The 15,510-nt window shown below is 40.8% G+C and overlaps 1 protein-coding gene across 1 annotated transcript in view; it reads left to right on the top strand.

Moving 5' to 3' along the window:
- The window catches only part of LOC113028026 (corticotropin-releasing factor receptor 1-like), a 96,251-nt gene that overhangs the window by 745 nt on the left and 79,996 nt on the right, over window positions 1–15,510 (top strand). Inside the window, exons 2-4 of the mRNA XM_026177958.2 lie at window positions 8,985–9,072; window positions 11,606–11,665; window positions 12,029–12,154. Of these exons, the coding sequence (XP_026033743.1) occupies window positions 8,985–9,072; window positions 11,606–11,665; window positions 12,029–12,154 (274 nt within the window). The remainder of the gene's footprint in view (window positions 1–8,984; window positions 9,073–11,605; window positions 11,666–12,028; window positions 12,155–15,510) is intronic.

Raw genomic sequence — 15,510 nt, forward strand, 5'->3', positions numbered from 1 at the left:
TCGCCTTTGGACATTTAATTAAAACGTCCTAATAACAGCTCGGGGAAATCTGTGCTGTTATCGCTGATTGCAGTTGAGCACAGTCTTGGTGTGAAGGCTTTAACACTACCCCCCCATCCAGATGTCGGGTTTGGATATTGTCTCTGTCTCAGATTGCTATTTTAAATCAATTTTCATTAAAGGGACGAGAATCCGAGTTTGTCTGAACTAAAATGTTTTAACAAGGACAATAATCTCTCTCTCTCTCTCTCTTTTATGTGTAAATATATAGTTATAGCACTTTGCATCCTATGACTTTAACTAAGCGCTGAAGCTTTGCTGAAGCGTGCCGGTGCGTTTTTACTTGTAAACACTGAAACTTGAACCAGGACTTTGGGTTAAGGTGGCATGAGAAAAACGATCCCAATGGCACGATTCCATACCCTCTGAAACCGGAGCTCAAGCACTGGTGAAGAAAAGGGGCAAAAAGCGGATCTGGGACACATTTCTGAGATGAAACTGGGTGTTTTAATGCAGCAAGTGCACTCCTTTAATATCGAACAAGAAAAGCGAGCGCGGTGATGTTGAAATTTCTCCAGCCCCATAACGCTGAGATCTGATATCACTCATGCTGTGACCCCTTCGTAGCAAAATGGAGAGCGAGCTGAGGCAAGAATAGGGACATGTGATTTGTTGCACTCACTTGCTGATGTTGTAGATGCCCGAGGTGAATTATTTCATCCACCTCCTGCCCATTGTGCAAAGTGCTGCTGCACTAAGAATAGTCAAGAATCCCGTGAGCCCTTTTTTAAAATCCCCCTGCTTTCTATTCGCGTCCCCATTGTTGTGATTTAAGACCCCACACTCACAGCAGCTCGCGTACTGAATGTCTACTGAGGTCATAAAAGAACAAACACCGGACTGTGTGCAGCTTTAAGGTGCGTGGATTTCTGTGCTGGAAATGGGGCCATTTAACGGTGTGGAAAGTAAAAGTCATGCGTGCAACATTTTATACAGTTAAGGAGTGAAGTATTTGCGTAGTGGTGCCTTTGCACACTCACCTAAATCAGATTAATGTCTGCATTATTGCATTGTTTGCACTGAATTATAGATGGAGCCGATCACATTTAGATGCAAAGCTGGGTGGCTGTAACTTCTCTTAAAATCTATTTTAATATATGTCACCACTTTTAGATACCCATCTGAGTTTGAGTAGGAAGCTGTTGGCAAGCACACCTTGAACAGGATGCCATCACAGAGCGATGTCACAAATCTACTCATGTGTTTGGACTGTGAGGAGTGTAGGGAGAACCAAAGACTGTATATAAAAGATGGGATGCATATTAAAGCTTCCGCATTAGCGTTTTGGCTGAAACTATGTATTCAGGTTTTTGGAAGCACGAGTTACCATATTTGAATAAAACTATGGAGTGCTGATTCATCAGCTAATTCTGATGTAAACATGCTTTTAAATCAGTTAATGTTAAACATTTCCATATGGGAGTCTGTGAGGATTAGAGGAACTGCACATTTGGCACCAGTTCCACTCAGTTTTTCTCCAGAGCAGGTTGTTGGTTGGGTAGAACCTACAAGCTTTCCACAGAAAATCAGCAGCCAATCAGGAGCTTCAAACCAGGTATCCTCTTACAGTTAAGGCTCTACTGAGCGCCCTTCAGCAGGTGTAAGTTTCACAATGACAGATCTTTACTAAATAATTCAAAGTGATGACATAATTATGATGTCTTTATAAGTAGAATGATAATAGCTATTTCACTGCTTTGTTTACTGTGTTTTGTCTCATTTGTGGATACTTACAAGTATCGAGAAATGGAGAGAGACCGAAGTTTGCGAAACACTGCATCACGTGAAATACAAACACGATCCAGAGATTTAAACGTTACGGTTATTGTAGGTACCTGTATGTGGCGACACCCTTATCACTGCGTGTTCTTCATAATAAAAACAATAGATTCCACATTATGCTGTGCCATTGTTCATATACACAAACAGTGTCTCCACCTGCTTTTATTTTGAATAGATTTTTATCATTCTCGTGCCAGAGCTGCCTCGTTCAGTCACGTTTGAGCGAGCAGCAGGAACGTTCGAGCAGAGTGACATTTCGCAGGTGAACCACACCTCAAACCTGCATCTGTTTTTTCCCGCTTCAGCATTTTTCCTCATGCTGGTTAATAAATCTCAGTCGAAAGCTGGTTTACGACTCTGCAGCAGATCCATGCCGGAGGACCCTTTAAAAGTGGAGACGGTTTTCAGCTGTAAATGCAGCCAAACTGATTCTCTAAATTAAAAGGAAAAGGATTAAAAACTGAATTAGAGTAAATACTGGAGGCATTGATCCGTCACTTTGTTGGCAAGAGCAACTGTGAATCATTCTGAATAGACTGTATGCCATAGCAGTAGATTGTTTTTATGTAGATACAATCTCAAATTTAAAAAAAAAAGGGCAAGAGGACTGTAAGCTGTAAAAAAGAAAGACTTTATTATGATCCGTATATGCATGAAAAGAGGCATTAAATGGCACATGGGACCCAGGAAAGTCTGGGATCAGCAGCTTTGTGCCCGTCCTCAGGCATCCATCCCGAGCGTGCCCACTTGGGAAGCCTCTTCCTCCACTGTTTTTATGCAGTGTCCTCATGTGATGTGGATCATGTGATTCAAACAAGAAGTGGAGATTTGTTTGTTTTATTTTTTTCTTTTGGGGTTTTTTTCAGTTCAGTATCTGATAGAGTAAAATAAATGCTTCTGAAACATCAGTACATCACTGGCGGTATACTCTTTCATGCATATGAAATACTGCTTTTGGGATTTTGTCAATATGCACCTGTCCACAGTGAACCCTGCCTCTTGTTCTGTGGCAGCTGGACTACAGGCAGGGTAGCCACCCATTTAATAGTAAAAATACTTAAAACAAGGAGGCTTTGTCATCTTTGTCATGATATAGTATCATCCTGATTCTGTATTAAGTTTATTACTTGTAAAGATGCATTTTATGGGCAAAAATAAAAAATAAAAAATTTAAACTGCAATTCCTCTAGTGACCACTTGAGGCACGGTCCAAAAGTGAGTCAGTCTCTATGGAAGTTTTCCATGTGACATCGTACAGACATTGCTCAGGAGTTGTCTACCATGTTAGATGTGATATAGCCACCACTGATGGGGAAAAAGGTATATTTTTGGTTGCAAACCGGGGGCTTCTTGTTTATGATTGCTGGAGGATTGTAGTGGTTCCCTGTAGTTTGCATAGAAGATGCCAACTTGCCTGCAAAGGCGCGCTGCACACCAGTACCCAAGCTGCAAAAAGAAAACAAAAAAAGAGACAAAAGCAGCACAAACTGCAAACAGACAATGTTCAAGTTCAAAGGTCCAACTTTATTGTAAGGGAAACAGACCAGAGGTTACCAGAGGGTCACTGTCCGTCTCCAAGCCTGTGCAGATGAGTGCTGAATAATCAATTTCCCAGCAATTCCCCAAAGTCCAGCAGCAACTCATCAGCTGGTCAGGGAATACACATTTTTCCCGCTTGACTGGTGGCTGCCTTTGGCCTTTGTGGCATCATGTCTGATAATTTCAGTCACTGAAATTGACCTCGTGACTAAGTTTTGTGGTTTTGGAGACTTTTTAAAATTATGAAATAACAAATTATTATTGTTCTAATAATAACGCTTCCTGTGAGGTAAACAACAAGTCTGTGCTCCAGTTTTGGTTTTACTCGTCTGTTGCACCTGCACAGTTTATAGATGCATAAACAGCGTCCAACCCACAGTGGAAATATGGCCACTTCTGAATGCAAAAAACAAAGTGATGTTGATCCCAGATGACAAATCAAGGCTTTAAATCAGTCAGTGACTGAACCGTCTTCTGTAGCGCCCTCTGTGTGTCAAAGCTGGCATTACTTTGCATGTCTTTCTCATTAATGCCTAAGGACTACTGCTTAGTGTTCACCTTTTCCTCTTTTAGTTCCGTGTTTGTCTTTGATGTTTCTTGTGCCAGACTTATTGCCACTTCCTGTTTTATTTTGGAAAGTTTTTTATGTGTTGGTCTTCCTGTCTTTGTCTTTTTTCCCCACGTTTTATGATTGTTTTCTCCACACTTGCTTGTTTCACCTTCCTGTGTATTAGTTGGTAGTCCTGCTTCTTTTCTGCCCACTCTTATTGTTTCTTTTTTTTTTTTTTTTTGCTTCTTGTTTACAGTGTGCAAAAATCCACCAAGCCAATCTTTTTTTTGTTTGGGATACTCATTCCTTCATCCTGAACCTGCGTCCTTTCCCTGAACTTTGGATGAACATTTCACACCAGGTGTTTGGGACTAATGACCCAAGCCTGTCCTTTACATGAACCTCAACGATTTGACGCGGTTAAATCACACATAAAACGTGGAAAACATGCACACATGACATACGAGGTGTGGGCCAGAAGCAGTGTGACATTTATACACAGGTGAGTGCGTACGGTAAAGGCCACTTAAGAGTGTTTCTAAACTCTTTCAAGACCAAATATAATTTTCTAGAGAAATTAACAGAAGCTAAAACGGTTCATATGCATTCATGGCAAAAGATGACTTTTTGCTGCCCTGTATTTCTAGCGAGTCATTAGAATTTCTTCTCCAGTTAAAGAAATTAATCATGAAACTGTGATGTTACAGAAAACAAAGTTTAAACTCTGAGTATTTCTTTCATTTTGATTTGAAAAAATCCTGCTGTTTACATCGTGTGTCAGTTTGTAATTAAATGGAAGGAGGTGGATGGTCGGTCTCTGCACCCTGATACCTGCCCAGGACTCACTGAGCATGAAACAGACACAGCAAGCGACCCAGAAAAACCTTCCGTGAAATCTGGGCCGCTCTAGCATTTTATATGATGTGACTTCATACAGTGTGAATGCTTGACGCTGCTGTGACCAGCAGGTATGAATGTGCTTTTGATACAGGAAAAAAAGTGAGGATTTTTGATGAATTTAAAGCACCCTTTCCTCCATTTTTCTCTCTGAAGACGGGTGAAATGTTTAACGTTTCAGGTGCTGTATTATTAATGGGGATGTTTTATTTACGGAGGAAATGAAGCATTGGCTTCACAGGTAATTGTAGCCAGCCTCTTGGATCCGCAGGGATCAGCCTGTATGCTCAAGGACAGCTGGGCGGAGATGTAACAGAGTTTGGGGTCACTCTGAGAGGCTGAACAAAATCAAAACTAATGATATTTTACAGTTTGTGTCTCTTCCGCCGCGTGTAGAAGGGTGCTGACAGATGCTGTGAATTCAGCAGTGAATCAGCTGTTAGATGTCACTGGTGCAGAACTATTTTTTTTTCTTGTTGTGTCGCCAGCCTTCATTATTTGGATGCTTTCCAGTCGAGTCACTGGTCCAGGACGAAGGGATTTCAGTTGTGTTTGGATGAAATATTAATCCAACCACTGAATTCCACTGTGCTGGCATTTAACAAAGCCATAAATACAGGTTCTCCTGTTCTCCGTCCCGGAATAGAGCAGATGTTATCTAATGCTGTTATCAACTGTCGTCTCTTGAGACCCAGAGTCTGTAGTTTTAAAGAAAAATCTGCATTATTCAGTGTTTTCACCTCCTGCATAGCTGAAAAAAGGCTGATAGTAGCGCGATCCAGTAACAGAAAGACTTTAAATTTAGCATCAAAAGTCTTTAAGAAGTCATTTCTTCGTATCAGTGAACACAAGATTAGTGGGCTATGAGTGCAGATGATGAAATGCTCCAAATTTTGGGGGCATTTGCAGCTGTTAATTTATGCATCATCCACTCGAGGGACAGAAGGCAGTTACTGATTTTTAAAACAATACACAAATACCATAAAGGTCTTCCACACTGATATGATTTTGTTTTAAAAAGACCACCTGCTCTCATTCCTAATGCATCGAATACAGCTGCTTTCCTCCAGGCTTCTGGCTCTTGTGTTCAGGCAGTTGTAAGACACAATAAAATGTTCATAAAGGAACCCACGTTTAGGGTGAACTCACACAAGCTAATGATACACAAGCATGTTTGATCCCTAAAGTCCAGTTGTTTTTTCTGATTGGATCTAATGACAAGTCTTAAGGAACTTGTTACATACAATCCTGTAAAAAAGTGTTTTTCTCCTTCCTGATTTCTTAGATTGTTGCATATTTGTCACCTTATATATTTCAAATCATCACACAAATCTCAATATTAGACACAAATAACCCAATTTAATACAAACCTACCACACCTGTGTGAAAGAACAGCTGCTTCCTAAACATAATAACTGCTCGTCTCAGTTTTGGCAAGAACTCCAATCAAGCATGTGCGATAACTGGCAATGAGACTTTCACAGCACTGTGGAGGAATTTTGGCTCCCTCTTCTTTGGAGAATTCTTTTAATTAAGCCACATTGGAGGGTTTTCCAGCATGAGCCATACCAGAGCATCTTGATCTGATTTTTAAGACTTTTGACCAGGCTACTCTAAAACCTTCACTATTTCGAGTCATTCAGAGTGCTCAAAGAGTGGATCACTGTTCTGTTACATATCGAAGTCCTGAAGCAGCAAACAGCTCCAGGCCATCACACTTCCACCACCATGTTTGACCGTTGGTATGATCTTCTTGTTAGTTTTACGCCAATGCAACAGAATTGAAAGTTCAGCCTTTGTCTCGTCAGTCCAAAGAGTATTTTCCTAAAACTGTGTGAGGGCTCTCACTGTGGTTCACTGGAGTACCTTAGAAATGGCTTTGCAACCCTTTACGGACTGACAGATATCAGTGATGTTGTTTCTCAGCTGTTTCTTTAGATCATCGTATGATGTGCCGCACTTTTGTCGGGCAGCTTCTGTTTAAGTGGTTTCTTGATTCAACAGGTCTGGCAGTAATCAGGCCTGTGTGTGGCTCATGAAATGAAACTCAACCTCCAAAAAAAAAATGCAGTTAATCATACAGTGAGCGACGAATCAAGAATTATCTTTTTTTTCCTTTACACTGGACCAGCTCTGTTTGTGTAGCTTCTTTCCCTTTAAAACAGACTCGTTATGTTAAAACTGCATTTGTATTTAGTCTAAAATTTAAAATTTGAGGTAAAAACTTTTTCCCAGCTCTGTTAAGATTACTTCTTTTAACTGTTAGTAATACTTCATATTACAGAATCACCTGCTGAGAACGGCAACTTTTTTGTGCTTTTGTTGAACTTTGGCACAAAAGTTTGCACACTTTGGTTATCCTGACCGAACTGACATCACCTCGCTGCATATCGAGTTCATATTGGTAGCATCTCCACTATATAACCAGCAGCAAGCTTATCAATTTCCTTGGAGTGAAGCTAGCCGGATGCTGGTACCGCGGGTCTTTCATTCTTTGCATCCTCCTCCTCAGCACTGGAGCTGCTGTGCTGAGTGTCTGTCCTTGATCAGATGTGAAGAAGAGCTCTTTGCAGCTGACAGACACTTATTATCACCCAGGCACAATTTGCATTTCACTGCAATGTCGTTTTACTTTTCATCCACAAAAGCTTTCAGAGTGATGCGAGTGCTTCTGTGACGTAAAGGCTGTCCTTTCACTGACATTAGCACGCAACTACCTGCTGAGGAAAAGGACACAAATATACGTTTTCGCTTTTGTTTTGTTTTGTTGGACCAAAAAGACAGTGGAAGTGTGGGAAATATATTTCCACATTTCTTATGTGAACTATGTGGTTCCAGCCAGCCTTTAAACACTGAATCATTGTTGGCTGACCGTTTGTTGTTACTTGGCCGCCTGCTTGACGTCCTCCCAAGACTTTATAGCAACGGAAAACTTGATCATGAGAAATGTTAAAGTCATCTTTTTTTTTTATCAGAAAAGAAAATCTAGGATGAGTAAGAAACCCCAAAAACAAATATATCAAAAGCTCATACTCACAGTGTCTTGCTGTCATTGGAGGACTGATAAAAATAGTCTTTGTACACGGAGTGAACTTTGTGTGGATGTTTTCACTGATTATGCTGCTCTCTTGGATTTGCTTTACAGTGACTCTATTTGTGTCTTACTTCAGTCCAGGTTCATAGTTGGTTCAAACTTTTTACCAGTAATTTAATTGAATTCAGTTTTATTTACACAGTGTCAAATCACAGCAACAGTCGCCTCAAGGCACTTTATATTGTAAGGTCGACCCTACAATAATACATACAGAGAAAAACCCAACAATCATATGACCGCCTATGAGCAAGACCTTTGGCGACAGTGGGAAGAAAAAACTCTTTTAACAGGAAGAAACCTCCGGCAGAACCAGGCACAGGGAGGGGCGGGGCCATCTGCTGTGATTGGTTGGGGTAGCAACCAGCAGTATGTTTCTGCCTACATCGGGAAAAGGATGGCTAACGGCTTGGCTCGACAGAGATGGTTAAAATCTTAAATCACATTTTAAACTTAAAATTGGGTTTAGAACTTCTCACTCCTGTTGCAAGCTAGTAAAACTAGGCTAGTCTACACTTTCTCAGGGAGGCAGACCTCCGGACCTGAGTTTGTGGGAAGGTGCAGAGCTTCATATCATGAAACTACGAAATCTGTTTCACTCGGGCCTGATGTCCACATCCACACCCGTCTTTATAAAAAAGTACTACACCAGCTGATATTACAGAGTATTATGTGGCCTTAATGGTAACAAAGTCGACTTGGATGTGGCAGAACAGGATTGCCAGATGTGTTGTGATGTTGATGTTTGTCAGATGAGATAAGACGCCGTTAGCTCGTGCTGCTCGTTGTTGATGCTGGGAGTGGAGAGGGCATTGAGTCAAAGCCCTCCGTCTAAGTGTTGCATCCTTTGAATTTTTATGGAAGGTTCTTAACATAGCAGTCACTCCGAAGGCTATCAGAGGCAAGGCGGTCATGCCATGTCTCCCAAGTTACATCACAATTCGCCAAAGCATGCCCAATAAAATCTTCTCAATCACGAATAAAGTTGTATGTTTAATGTGTGCGTGTCAGACTGAAAGAGCAGGACGTATTTGATTGACCTCTGTGACTTTCCTCTGTTTGCAGGTGTGCGCCATCATGAGCCTCCTGCCATCAGCCTCGTTAGCAGATCTGACATGTGAAGCTCTGCTCATGCTGTCGGGGAACGTCTCGTGTAAGTTCTGGACAAACATCAGCTGGATTTTTATTACAGCAGCACGGCTACAGCAGCTGTTACAAGCTTTTAAAAGGCGCTCATTTCCCAGTACTGTCCAGCCAGTTTGTTCTAGCTGCCCCACTGTTAGTACACTTGAGATTGAATTGATTTTCAGTCTTTTCCATTTCATGGCCATAACCACTAAATGTCAAACCCTCATCCTCAGTCACAACTTCCCCCCTTGTGGATATTAGAAAACCGTTATTTTCCTACTATTCCGTTTCCTCGCAGACCTCTGCAGCACACCCAGAGGACTCACACAAGCACGCACAAATGCACAGGAATGATGTTCTTGTTATTTGCCCCAGGATACAGTCATAAAATCATTCCAGGTAGCTCTTAACAGAGTAATGATAACGCTCTGTTATCATGCTGTCACCCTGCTCAGCTGAACCGATTTCATTTGCTTCATAATTCATCAGAAATTATCTGCAAAGGAAATTAAATTATTATTTTTAATTATCTTTATTTGTTTTGGTAAATCTGTTAAGACGTTATTTAAATAAAAATGTTCATGACTCATTATCTGATGTCAACAGTCCAAAACCCAAAAATATCCAGTTTATTAAGCTATAAAATTATTAAACCAATAAAAGATCGCATTCTTAACTGGAATTATATGGGTTTCTTTTAATGGGGGCAAACCACAGAAACAGAAATAGTAATGAGAAGAATTTCTCATTAAGTCGACTCTGTTCCCTGTAGAAACAGTGTTTTTTTGTTTGTTTAAAAAAATGTGTTAACATAACATGACTACACAGTTACTTTCTGTCTTATGCTTCTGCTATTTATGAACTATGGATTTTGGCAAGCTGTCGCTCCAATCTTGGCCAATGGAGACATGTGTTACATTTTTAGTCCCAGGCCTCGAGATTCAACTCAGTGGCATGCAAAACTTGCGTCACATCCATATGTCACATGTCGCATTTATATTTAGTTAAATGCAATAAAATTTAGTTTGGATATGATAGTTACGTTCATGCAAATCTTTTTTTAATTGCAAGCATCGACTCTTTGGTTGCAGAAACAGGAGTTTTGCCTGTTGATTATCTAATTTTCAGTTCACGGGTGACAGACACAGGTGAAATCAAATGGGCCCAAGCAGTAAATCATATGTTAACCTGTTCAAATTTCCTATTTTCCATATGCAAAGAAAGAGAAGTAAATTCTGACACCAGCCTGAGAGGTTAATGTGTGATTTTATGTAAGTAAGCAAGAATACACTCAACTACTAAGCAGCTACACTCTATTACACTCTAATAATACTTACATCACAGCTTCACATCTGGAAAACTGGTACATTTTGTTTTTAAACTTCACCTTCCAAAGTCTTCCAAAGTCCCACTCGACCCTCTGGGCCCTGCGTTTGACATCCCTGATCGAAACAAAAGTACTGGGACATATTTCTGAACCTTTAAATTCACCTGTTTTCTGTCCCAAGGGTGCATAAAATCCCCAACAAAGCCATCTGCCTTTATTTGTGAAAGAATCTGTGAAATTACACCACGGCGTAATGGACAGAAATCTTGAAGCTGTGATCAGATGACACCCAAATCCACTTTTAGCTTTTCTGGTCGACCCGCCGTGTTTGAGAAATGCAGAGTATGACCCAAAGAGCACCATCCACACAGTCAAGCATGGAGGTGGAAGCGTTATGCTTTGGGGCTGTCATTCTGTTAAGGGTATGGAACGACTTCAACACGTCGAGAGGGCCGTGTACCGTAAAATCCTGGATGAGAACCTTCCCTCATCCAGAATCATAAAGGTCGGAAAATGGGTTTTCCAGCAAGACAATATCACCAAGGCAACAAAGGGGCAGCTAAAGAAGTCATACAGTGGCCTAGCCAAGTCATATCATGCAAATCTATTTATAACTTTTATATAATATGTGTGTTTTTTCAGGATTTCATTCAGGATTCATCATTAAAATAAAACTAACAAAAAATTAGAACTTGTTCATTCAGCCGGGGATCAGCAGGAGATTATTATTTCCCTCACTGTACGTCAGCCTGTAACCTTTAAACGGTTAAAGCTACCCTGCTTTTAAAAATGTAAAACAAAATCCTTTTATGCATTTGAACAAATGACCAGTGGCAGCTTTTATGCACTTTTCATATTTTACTTTGTTTCATTCATTTTCTTGCCACACGTGGGTGTGAAAAGTGGTTTGGAAACCTCAAATGAAAGCATTAAAATTAAGTGTCACCTTTCCCCCTGCAGAACGTCCTTATCTCCGGATCCTTCTTATCTAATTCCTCTTGAGTTATTACAGAAGTAATAGTCTGACCCTCGGGGCATGTCTGGATTCATATTTGCTGCTACCGTCCCCTTATTGCTGGAGGAAAGGTCTGTCATCAGTGTTTACCGTTGCCCTTTCGTGCTCACCCTTTGTAGCTGTTAAGCTGAATCTAATGAGATTTTCATTGCCTCTTCTAAACTGAGCAAACAATGATTGAGGTTATTGATGAAGCTGTTTCTCTCTGGGTTGCAGTGCAGTCCCTGGCCGCCACCTGGAACCAAACCCTGAGTAACGCCACAAGCCAGTGGAGCGGTGAGTTGAGACGCGTGTGAAACCGATTCCCCGCACACTTACTGCAGAGCTGAGTTGTTGTTAGATACCCCGCAAGGGGAAAGCAAGTTTGATCGGAACTCAGATTATAAAGGACTAACATCAAAGAGGAAAACAATGCTGGAAATAGACGTGGCGTAGTGCCACAGGAGACGACGTTCAGCTCGGCAAAGCACAGGAGTAATCATTAAATCCTGTGTACACAAACAGCTCATTCTGATACCATATTTGTTGCCAGGATCTTTGGAGCATTATCTGGATTTCATGACATCTATATGCGGTTATGAAACATGACGGGAATGCGTGCACGTCCGTGTCTGACGCTTTTCTGTCCCCGCGCTTCAGGCTCGGGAATCTACTGTGAAACCTCCATCGATGGGATCGGCACCTGCTGGCCCAGGAGCAGCGCGGGGCAGCTGGTGGCGCGACCCTGTCCTGAGATGTTTTACGGCGTCCGGTACAACACCACCAGTAAGTCAATAAGCTGTCACCTCCTGCCCGCCTGCCTGCAGAAAAAAGCAAACCCAGACACAACTGATTCAAAACATGATTTAATACGATCCCTGCACCCTGCTTCGCCCTACCCCCACACTCAACGTCCCCTTGGGCAAACCCTGTTTGCGTAATTGTTTATACAGAAATTAGCATGAGCATACAAATTAGCAAAAGACGCAGAAAAGAGAAAAAAAAAGTGTACACAAGTGCAGATAACACACCATGAAGTGTCAAAGCTCAAAACAAAACATAACGAGGCGAGGCGAGGCGAGCACCCGCTGTGAAAAATGATGCTTTTGTATGAGGACTCAAATGATTCCAAAAAAAAGAAACGCAGAGAGAAAATCTAAAGATAAATCACCGCTGTCTGAGACGCTTAAGCCTATTAACTCTCCGGGACTCTCGACAATTGATTGTGTTGTTTCTTTTTTTTTTTCATCTTGGAAAATTAATAAAACGCTAAAAAATGAAACTACAATTTACTTTGTGGCCCATTTGCATATAAACTATTGTTATAATTTAAAAGGCTTTTTGACAGTAGCAAGAGAGACAGGCGGGATTAAATAAAAAAGGAGGGGTTCAAACAATGGAAACATCGAGGAACAGGAGAAAAATTAGTCTTCATATATTTCCACAAAAAAACCGAAGCCTGGCTCCTAGAAGTGACTTTATTTATGTGTCTAAATCAGATAGAAGAGGTGGCTCATGTTTCTGCCAAACTATTCTTCAGCTCATCCTTAAAAAAGTTTCTTCTAAGGTCAAACTCTAAGTGCAGATAAAACACTGTTTGCCCTTAACTTATGAGTTAGGAGGTTGTTTATGTTGTGGCCCTTTGGGAGCTGTCAGTCAAACTCGCACCACTCAGAGGAATGGAGCCCTCGCAGCATTCCTAATGTATCTTCAAAGATTTTTTTCAGCAATTTAAGGGTACAGAGCCCTTATTTAAACAGTGAAGCCTCAAAAATGTGAAGCTAGGCTTCAGCAACAATCAGAGACTAAGATCGTGAAACCGTTTAGTTATTTTCCCTGCAGGATCATTTTTTTCCCAGATAGTGTGAGAATACTTGCTATTATCTTCTTAAAACTCAATGTTGCATGTTTAAAATTGCTAATTTTCTGCTACAAAAAACCACAAACCACAAGTATATTCAGCTTTCTGTCATAAATGACAAAGAAAAATGTGTACGTGCGCTGCATTTGTACTTGTTTTGAAGTTGTGACTTGTTTTCTCAGAGACCCTTTCGCCACTAACTTCAGCCATAATCACTTGTTTTTAACACTTTATTGGATATTTTATCACCGCAGTGAAGGCATTTCTAGTGCAAACAAGGTCACAGTGTTTTCAGCTTGACCAAAGACCCTTTAGCATTCACACATATTGAAAGCTTGCAAAGCATTTTGCAGTGAAAATAGTCTGCAGTACGTAGTGATTTGACATGTGTGTTCCCTTGTGTTGTGTGCCCAGGACCTTTAGTCTTACATCCTGAAGGGTTTTATAGTTTGAATCATGAGGCTTTGTGCTTTTTGTGCCTTTTTTTGCTATTCAAAGTATGACAGCAGGACCTGCACCGTTGGATACCCACCCAAATAATAACACAGGTGCCACTGAAGTTTCCCAATTTCTTGAATCAATGAGGAAATTTTGCTTCTGCGTGATGTGAAAAATCCTAAAATTGACGTAAATGCTCATGCTTCGGTCTCTTAAACATCAGCAGTGCTACCAATAACACTTCTGCGCTATAGACCAGGCGTGGCAGGGCATTGGTAAAAATCCATGTCTGCTTACTGGAGCCATCTAATGTCACCTGGAGGCAGACACAAAAATATGTGGAACAGCTAGTAATGCGGGCCACTCCTGTTCTTGTTTGTGTGGCTGTTGGCACAGACTGTATGTAAAAGACAATAGGAAACCTCTGGAGCTTAAAAATGAAGCCAAAAAGAACCACAGTTCCATTAATGACCACTTGAGGAAGGCTCCAACAGCGAGTAAGCGTGTCAAAATGTCCAACTTTACAGCAGAAACAAGCATCTTTATTGCGTGATGGTCCTCATAACAACTCTGAAAAAGTTGCTTTTTTATAAACGTATCCACCTGCATACTAGAGTTGATTGGTAGGTTTCCTGATGCCTCGGACTCTGCACGGTCTCATCTACTACTTCAAGTCATTAAACTGGCACTCTCCACAGTCTGAGTGCTGTTTGGAGCTAATACAGTGGCTCACTGGGTGGTACAGATCGTGCAAAAAGTTCTAGAAGGTGGCGACTTCTCTGGTTGGAAAAACGAAACATGGTTATGTAGACGTCTACGGACAACGTCCCCTGGCACCATCGCACTGTGAACTCTGTCTGTAACTAGTGTCAAGTTTTATTAAATTTAACATGAATTTAACTTTTGAAAGATTCAATTCAGAGCAGATTTTTCTGTGCTTGAATAGCTGCCTTTTCTCGATGTCTAGTCTTTGTTGAATAGCTCCAAGATGTAAGTTTGAATGTAACCTGGATAAACAAGATGAATCAAAGCATTCTTTATCTAGAGAAGAGAAAGAAAGGCAAGAAATAATATACCACTAGCTCTTAAGTGCATTTCTCATCCTGATGTACTAACTGAGCGTGACATTGACCTGAGCATAGTTTCAAACAATAATAAGCATTTTTATAGCACCATTCAAAGGAAAAGTTGCAAAGTGCTTCATGGGACAAACAGTGATATAAAGTTTTAAAACAGGTAAAGGTGAAACAACATTAGGTCAGTAATGAGGTCGTGAGCTTAGTTTCAGACGGTGTTTTCTACTCTCGGCTCTGTATGACATCGAAGAGAGTGGATATCCCTAATATGGTCATCTCAGGCATACGGCTCCACCTACTGTTCAAACCTTTCTGTTTATGGGCTTCAGCCAATCAGAAGAAACTTGTCTTAAAGGGGGTGGAGCTAGAACAGCTTGTTTCATACAGAGGAGTAGCACCAAGGCCCCATTTAAGAAAGAAAAAAGATTTTGTGAAACGTAACTCATGCAAGGCTACTTGAGTCCATGAATAAAATATGGAGTTTGGATTGAATTCAGCATAATGAAAATTTATACCTTCAGAAGCACTATATTTTTATGATAAAATAAAGTACACAATTTAAGGGAAGTTATAAAGAATTGAACAAGTTTTATAATTAAACGCATCTATATTTATTTAATGTTGCGCTTAAAGACTGTATAAGAGCATGTCTCATAAATATTAACTATGATTTACTGGGTGTAACAATAGGCATCCCTGCAATTATCCTCAAGTGGATCAGCAGCCTGTGATGTGTGCCGGGACACTGCGGCACTGTGAAGGTAATG

This window comes from Astatotilapia calliptera, chromosome 8, assembly GCF_964374335.1.
Source record: "Astatotilapia calliptera chromosome 8, fAstCal68.1, whole genome shotgun sequence".
Lineage (NCBI taxonomy): Eukaryota > Metazoa > Chordata > Actinopteri > Cichliformes > Cichlidae > Astatotilapia > Astatotilapia calliptera.